Genomic DNA, 8,873 nt, shown 5'->3' with positions numbered 1-8,873 from the left:
CCCCGCCGGCCGGTGTCCCCGCCGCCCTCCCTGACCCATGGCGCTGAAGCGGATTCAGAAAGTGAGTGCCGGGGCCGGGCCTGGGGCGGCGGGGCGGGCATCGGACCCCTGCCCACGCTGACCCGTCCGATGGTCCCAAGAGACGTGCCGGGAGACACGGGATGGGAAGGTGGGCCGGGACGGGGACAGGGCGCCAGAGGTGCCGGCCGGGTCAGCGGGCACGGGACAGGTGAGGTGTGAGCAGGGCAGGTCCCGGGTGGCCGGAGGTGCCTGGAGGCGCGGGACCCGCTGCGCGCTCGCGCCAGAGCTGCGCCCGGAGCCCCGGGTGGAGATCCTGCTCGGTGTCCAGACCTTCCCGGCTTCTGTGCCTCACGGTCATGGCTGGGTTTTGCCCTCCACTGGGCGAGTTTTAGCCCGTGTCATGCTGTGGTTTCTCCACGCTGCTGTTTAAGCCTATCCTTTTTGATGTTCTTGCCTTCCCGGGCTCCCCGGGAGGGCATGAAGGTGTGGAGGGCCTGCAGCCTTTCTCCTCGGAGCTGTCGGGCTTGTTCTTTCTCTCCTCTGTGGTTGGCTCTTGCTCCGTTGCCCGAATGGGCTGGAAAAGCCCGTGTGGGGCCGAGAAGCGAGGAGGAGGCTCCTGCTCCTTCTATTTTGGTGCCTCGGCTGCTGCCACTTCAGGTCACATAGCTGTAGTGAAAACATAGTTGCTGATACATAACAAGATGACCTCTTGGCTGTGATTCATGGTGAGTCAAGCCAAACAGGTTCTTTTCCCTCATGATAAACTTAGATGTAAAGTTTGAGACACAACAGAAACTGCCACAAATTAAATTGTTTTGATGCTTTGACACAGGGGTATAGAATGAGGAAGAAATGTATATATTCATTCGACAGATATCCATCCCAGCCCTGTGTAAGGAATTGTCTTCATATTATTTATTGCAACCATTTCAGATGTGAACATCTTACAAAATTGGAATTTGGGCATTTTTTTCTGTTCACTTTTATTTCTTGTTGGGTTACTGGTCGGTTCACTGACCCAAGTTTTAGGTTTTACCATTATGGTCCATGGTGGGGACATTGAGAATTTGTTTGTTTAATAGGGATCGCTTTCAGCAAGTTGAGCCAACAGTGGACAATGTATTTTGTGATTTATTTCAGAAGAAATTGATGCCTACTGAAAATTTTTATCAGCTTTTTCGACCGTCAACCAGTACAGCAGGAGTATATGTTAGAGTGATAGACATGTATACATTGTATTCTGACTCGCTACTTTAGGTACAGAGGACAGCAACTTTTAGACCCAGCCTAATTTTCTTTTTCTTTTTTTTTTTTTCCTTTTTGTCTTTTTTCGTGACCGGCAACGGATCGCAACCCTCAGTGTCGCGCCCGTACTGGACCGGGACCGGCAATGGGATTGCAACCCTCGGTGTTGCTCCCGCACCTCGCTCAGCCAGTGAGCGGCAGGTCTGCACGTGGGATCCGAACCCTCAGCGGGAGCGCCGCCGCGCTTCCCAAGTGGTGCACTGTAGCAGTGCGCCACCGGGCCGGCCCCTAATTTTCTTTCCTTTTGGTTCGAATATTAAATCCGTCGATTGCTGTTTTGCGTTGTGCTATTTAAGGGTCATCTCACTACAAAATGTACAGTTAACAATCAACACTTACTAAGTTATAGTATTTTCTGGTTTGAAGATAATGCAATTACACATCTTTTTTTTCATGTAAATAATCCTAGTTTTGAAGCCTCAGTCAACATCTTTACCATACCTTGCATACTTATTAGTGATGATGTAATATTGATTCACATTTGGATCACGCAGCACGCATTTTCCACGGAAGTTTTCAAATTTAATTTCCTTCTTTCCTTGTTGTGAGAATTTTACACATGACTTCGCACATACAGTAGCATTTAAATACTGTGGAATTCAACCACAGTAAGTGGACCTTCAAAGAAATATGGACACTTATTTGTAATCACCATACTTGGCAATTCTTGTCAGTGACTATGCTGAGCCACTGTGTTTGACTTGTATTTATAATATGGCATATGTCTGTATCTTTTTTATAGTAGTTATTGGTTATTAGATTATAACAGACTTGTCCAGTACAAGAATATCACTTAGATAGAATTAATGTCAAATCTGTGACAAACTGATATTTTGGAGAAGAAATTGAGGATCACATAACATCACATCCCTGTGTGTCAGTCTTTGGCTTCTGTTATCAGGCGAGTTGACTTACACAGATCTCCTTTCCACTAATCGCACATTCAGACCATCTCCTCAGATCCTAGGAGTGGTTATTGTGATTGATTCCCTACTTTTCCTCCTCTTTTACCTACCTTCTTGATTAGAAGCCGGTTCCAGGCAGATGTGCTGTCTGCCATATCTGTTACAAAGCCCTCTGTGATATCATCAGTATACCGATTTTTATTTGAATCTTGCATGTTCCAGCAGATGAGGATGTGTACTAACTTTTAGCCTTTCTTTTTAAGCATGTTAAAGTAACATTGTCAGATAACTTTTAGGTTATTGGGTTGCACTTTTCCTGTAGTAAAGTGGCAGGCTTTAGAGCTGTGTAGGACCTCAGAGAAGTCTGCAGTAGTGTAGCAGAGGGCACCAGCAGGTGAACAGCTTCTAGGACAGTGTATCAGAATCGCCTGCAGGACATTTTCAAGACTGTCCCTACTGCTGTAAATAGAGAGATATTGACTCCCTCAGATGGGCTGGAGTGGAAAGAAGGTTGAGAACCACTGATGTGCTGGTCTATCTTTGTTCAAAGAAGGAACTTGAGGACTGGAGTGGAGGAGTGCTTTGCCCAAGGTTAATCTCTTAAGTGATTTAGCATATTTCAGAATGTTAAAAAGTTCATGATTTCACATTTCTTCACTACAAAAAGAATAAAGATGGTTGAATTAAAATTGTATGTATGTACAAAACATGTGGATATCATTGCTTAAAATACATTTCTGTACTAGAGTGTACTGAATGATTTAACAGTCTAATTTAGACATCCTGTGCCAGTTTTGCATTTCAGCTCATAAATTTACACACCCATGCCCTATTTTTAGATACAGCAAAAGATGTTATCACTGTCACCTAAATCACTAAAGGGAAGAAGTTGAGCAAAGTCAGAGGAAAGATACCTGATACATACCTGAAAAAAGAGGGCAGTTTTTCAGCTGGGCATCTGTTTTCTACAATTAATTTTTAAGTGTTTCTTCTATCAATGCTATTTTCAATCCTTGATACACTTTTCTGGAGATCATTTCTAAAATTGCAAACGTTGTATCACAATACTGAATGTTTTGAAAACAAGAAGAAAAAAAAAGGAAGTCCTCATACAGCCATTTTTATCACCTTAGAATATTTCCATCTAGATTTGTTATTTGATAAAGAATTTGAGATAATGATCATCATACAAACATGATGTGATATGATCGGCTTATTGTCTTTTTTTGTCAATCTTTTGAAAAGTGAAATTAAAGAGTTAATATTACAAATATAGCCACATAGTTAACTATTCCTTAGTATATAGCTCTGTTCCCAAAATGGAACATTTGTTTTGTTTTGTTTTTATAATCAGTTAATCTAAAATGTATATAGAAACATAGGTTACAATACAATTTTATGAATATTTTGAGCTGCTGAATTTTTTGATCTGTAGAATTCCATACTAAGATGTTTACGTTAGTCTAGAAAACCTTAGGACACTTAAAAAACCCAGCCCTCTGTGGATGGAATATCAAATGGGAGAAGAAGGTCTGATTTTTAATTCTGGTTCTGTGGCTTACTAGCTTTGGTTTTCTTTTCCATTCAGTGATGCTGCTGACAACAACAACCAGCATATATATATATATAATGGTTACTCTGGGCTCTACACTGTTCTAAGTACTTGACATATGTTAATTGATTTAATCCTTAGTAGGCCCAGTTGGTAGACAGTATTATCCCCATTTTATTGATGATGAAACTGAGGCACAAAGATGTTGAGTAGTTTACTCAGGATCACATATTTAGTAAGTGGCAGTGCTAGAATTTCAAACCAGACAGTTGGCTCCAGATTCCATGCTTAAACCACTTCAGTCCGTAGCTTCTCCTGTCCACATGGCCTCATCTTCTATCTATTGTATTTAAACTGAAAGATGTAGAGACAAATGAGTTTACAGATGTAAGTGCTTTGCAAACTAGAATGTTCTATACAAATGTAAACTGGTATTATAATTAGGACCTTGGCATATTTAATCATTTTTATTGACGCATTGCTCTGTGTGTTGACTATGCATTGTAAATCTCTGCTCCAAAGTAATTGACACTGGGTCGTTTAACATTGTAAATGAGTAATACAACTTTGTTCATCTTTGTTCCATCACTTTAAATTTTTCTCCTCCAAAAGGATTTAGAAAAATTGTAGTTCATAGTGTTTTGTCAAAAGTATCATTTCACTGTGGGAGTTTTCATTTGAGATAACTGTTTATGAAATGACATAGTTTTTTAGTTTCTGTGGTGGCTTTGAATAGCAAACTTTTCAGATTGTGAGATGTACTCCAACACTCCAGTTCTTTCAAGAAAGAAGGATGTAGCAAGAAAAATAAAAAGGAGGAGCGCAGTATTTATACTTTTTGGTAGATAAATGGTATTTCTTGAAATGAGAGAAGGAAAGTGTTCTTTCTCTAATAAGCCACTATGTGAATTTTTCTGCTTTAAATCTTTGTAATTAAGCTTGGTCTTTCTTTTGCCCCCAATATGTATTTTTCTTTCTCCATCACAACAAAGGTGTAAAAACACAAGGTAATATATTATAGTTAAAAAGTTCTGAGGTTCCTTCTCTGTGGAAATAAATAATATAGAAATAAATAAAACTGTTTATACCTATTTTAGGAAGCCAGGCACATATAAAAACCAAACCTAGCAGGATGTGGGATTGCCTCCAGTAAAGCCGAGTGGCATCCTTACTTGCTTTAGTTCCCTAAAATATACATAGAAAACATGTAGGCACTTTATTTTCATTTAGTGAGTGCTACTAATCAAAATAATAAGCCTAATACTTAGCTATCAAACTGAGTTAATGGTTGTCTACTAATGTATTAGCCCTTCTCCACTTTATTTAAATAGTGGATGAGCCAATAATACATTGAATTAAAAACAGGTATTCAGATAGTTGTCCTCTCTCCTCTCACCCCTGTGAAATTCTGGAATAAATGATACTATAACATATGGTATGACTCAGATTTGCAGAATTTGTGGATTGGAGGGGTCCTCAGGCCGCCTCAGAACATGTAGAAAGCAAGACAGGTTGTATTTCTGGCCTGTTGTGGTCTAGGAGGCCTCTGAGAAGCTGAGGTTTTTCTGTATTTAATCTGGTTCTGAGATGAATCTATGAAGGTTCGGTTTCACATATTAGATATAATAAGAGGCTACTATGTTCCAGGAATTGTCCTTAGTTTGGGAGGAAGCTCCTGTCTAGAAGCATAAAGTCTAGTGCCGACCAGGCCACCACCATGTTCTGCAACCTCCTGTCTTGCCTCTTTCTAGATGTTTCTCCCACTGCTCTGTATTCATGTGATCCTGTTTGTACGGCTTCAGTGACACCATGTTGCTTAGATTCCTGGTTTCCTTTTAGACTTAAGAAAGCCTTTCCAGTGGGGGTGTGCTGGGGTCTTGTATCTTTCACCTTAAGCTTCCTCGAATTATGATCTGATTGTTCTCACTCCTGCTGGGAGCAGAGTTTGGAAGTAGTCGTGTTGGGTCGCTCCAGGGGGAACCAAGTGGACCCAATGACCTGGGCCCATTGTTTCTCTCTAAACCATCAAACTCTGGCTGTGTTTTTTCCATCTCCCCAATGTCAATATCTTTTATTTTCACTTTCATTTATTTAAAAATAATTTCTAATTTCCCTTTTGATTTCTTCTTTGACTCTTAGGTTATTTAGAAGTATATTATTTATTTGCCAAATATTTGGGGATTTTATAGGAAATTTTCTGTTATTAATTTCTAATTTAATTTCATTGTGGTTAGAGAACAAATTCCATTATTATTTGACTCCTTTTACATTTTTGAGACTTGTTTTATGGCCCAGAATATGATTTTTTTTTTAAACTCACACAATAATAAAGCCTTTTAGGTGTTCAGTGCCACTTTTGAATAAACAATATTTAAATAACTTCTCGACTTTATTTTGACTTTTTCTGGTTGGTATCTATTGATCCTAAGTTATTTTTAAGAAATGTATGCCAAGTTAAACTTTATACCATCCCTGTGCCTTTATTTACTCTTTCATGATCTTCTAGAACAGTTTAGTCGATCATAAACATCCACTTTTTAAAATGGAATGGGATGTATTAGTGCTTTGCATGTAGTAAGCCTGTCGTTTCATACAACTTTTGTTTTAGTTATATGCCTCTCATATGAGTGTCCCTGTGTTTGTGTGTGTGTGTGTACTAGGTGGTGATGTAAAATGTTTTTCTTATTATGAATTGCTCTAAGGAAAGTTTGAAAAGCATTGTTGCATGGCACAAGAGTTTTAGATAAAATTATTGTAGTCAAAAATACATGCCATACATACATATATATGTATTAGAGAGTGAATGAATATATATATATACATGCGTACAAATCCATATATGAATTGATACACATAACGTAAAATGTTCTAGCCTTGTTAACATTTCCATCTGATACAAACTGTCAATACTCACTGTTTTCTACTACAAGTAACAGCATTTTATAGTCACTGATGTGCAACCACAGTATTCAAGGATACTGTGTGATATTAAGAGATTAGTTAATTTATTATGCAAACACTTATAAGTGCCTACTATATGCCAGTTATTAGGGATAGAGATGTAAGAAGTAATATTTAATAAATATTTGATAGGCATTGGTAGGTACATTTGTGTTTTACATATGCTTTAGGAAATAGGCATCTAGGTTTTCTTTCTTTCATTTTTTTTTTCCCCTAAAGCACCGTCTTTCTTGGTTACTATGAAGTAAATAGTAGGTTTCGATAATGTAGCATTCAAAACGCTCTACGTAACATATTCCATTATGTATCAGAATTCTATCATGTATTTTTCAAAGTTGTATGTAATTTCCTATCATGTTTTTCTTGCCTCTGAGAGTGTCTTTGGACACAAACACTCTCCTCAAAGCTTTATAAACACTCTCCTCAAAGCTTAGTGTTCATTTCTAACCTTTTATAAGATATAAGGCTCCTGGGAAAAAGATAAAAAGAATTCCTTTTCATTCCTTCAGTCTTCACACTTTTGTTTCTCCTTGAGCATGGTCAGAAGTGTGCAGACAGCCTTGATTCAGTATTGGAGCCTTGTTTGCTCCAGTGTTGGTTGAGAATAATGTGCTGTAGTTACCACAGCCTTGAGGTGAGTATTGAATTGTGCTGGGAAGAGTGCTGGAGTAGAAGCATGAACAAGAAACTCAGTCTTTATTTTCCTCATCTGGAAATTTAATGGGTTGAACCTGATAAATTCTATAGTCCCTTGTGATTCATAATTTTAAGCAAAACTAAATACTGTTATTTGCTGTTTTTGTTCAGCAAACAGCAAAACAGCAAAAATAAACATTGAGCATTGGCACTATGCTTTGCAGCTATGAGACTTGAGTTAAAATAGTGTTAACTTTGGCCGGCCCGGTGGCGCACTGGATAGTGCGCCGCTTGGGAAGCGCGGTGGCGCTCCCACCCGAGGGTTCGGATCCCACATACAGATCGGTTCCCGCTCACTGGCTGAGCAAGGCGCGGGAGCGACGCCGAGGGTTGCAGTCCTGTTGCCGGTCCCCGGTCCGGTGTGGGGGCAACACTGAGGGTTGCGATCCGTTGCCGGACACGGAAAAAGACAAAAGACAAAAAAAAAATAGTGTTTACTTTGAAATGGCAGAATTGAAGTAAATGTTGGCATCTTACTGTATAATATAAGGTTAGTAAGTCTTACTTTTTGATTAAAGAACAATTATTTGTGATGCAAATAAGGTGTGTTTCCATTATTATACTGGTAACATAACATGCTTCTCTGATTGCGTTTAGCTTCCATCTGTTTCACAGGTGTCTTTTGTACTTTAAAGATTGTTTTAATCACATATTTAGACAACAGTCTTACACAGCTGCCTTATATGTAGTAGATTTTTAAGATTCAACTTAATGCATGTATGGAGTACCTTCTGATATAAGGCATATACTAAATGAAATAAGGAGATATATAGAAAAGTAAAATATAATCATTATCTGAGGAATTTTAAATTAATAACAGTAAGAAAAGTACTGTAACTACTAGATGGGCTTAGGAAAGTACCGTAAGGAAAATACAACATATTTGAGCAAGAAGGGAGTCAAAGGTAGGAGAGGCCAAATTTATTTGGAGGAAATCAGAAAAGATTCTGTATAGAAGATGGAATTGAATATAGGTTTGGAAGAATGGGTAGCATTTTAAAAGACAGGGAAACCAGGTTCATAGAGGAGGCTACAGAAATGAAGACACTAGGGCCGGCCAGGTGGCGCACTGCTATAGTGCGCCGCTTGGGAAGTGCGGTGGCGCTCCCGCCGAGGGTTCGGATCCCACATACAGACCGGCCGCTCACTGGCTGAGCGAGGGGCAGGAGCAACACCGAGGGTTGCGATCCCGTGGCCGGTCCCGGTCCAGTACGGGCGCGACACTGAGGGTTGCGATCCGTTGCCGGTCACGAAAAAAGACAAAAAGGAAAAAAAAAAAAAAAAGAAATGAAGACACTAGAAAATACATGACTTATTTGGGAAAGAGCAGATAATCCTGCTTTGGGGAAGCATTCAAGGAATGACAGACCACAGAGTTTTAGACTGTGAAGGACCTTGAAGGCCCATGCTGAGAAATGTGTGCTTAATGCAGA

General features: G+C 39.5%; 1 protein-coding gene across 2 annotated transcripts in view; it reads left to right on the top strand.

Moving 5' to 3' along the window:
- The window catches only part of UBE2D1 (ubiquitin-conjugating enzyme E2D 1), a 32,585-nt gene continuing 23,712 nt past the window's right edge, over positions 1-8,873 (top strand). Inside the window, exon 1 of one of the 2 annotated variants that reach the window (XM_008580145.1) lies at positions 1-61. In XM_008580145.1, the coding sequence (XP_008578367.1) occupies positions 38-61 (24 nt within the window). In that variant the 5' untranslated portion in view covers positions 1-37. Of the gene's footprint in view, positions 62-7,872; positions 7,931-8,873 lie in introns of those variants that run through there. The other variant, XM_008580146.1, reaches the window with a different exon arrangement.

Source organism: Galeopterus variegatus, unplaced genomic scaffold (assembly GCF_000696425.1).
Source record: "Galeopterus variegatus unplaced genomic scaffold, G_variegatus-3.0.2 Scaffold2036, whole genome shotgun sequence".
NCBI lineage: Eukaryota > Metazoa > Chordata > Mammalia > Dermoptera > Cynocephalidae > Galeopterus > Galeopterus variegatus.
The sequence above is the reverse complement of the archived record's forward strand: the minus strand, read 5'-3'. Positions and strand labels throughout refer to the sequence as shown.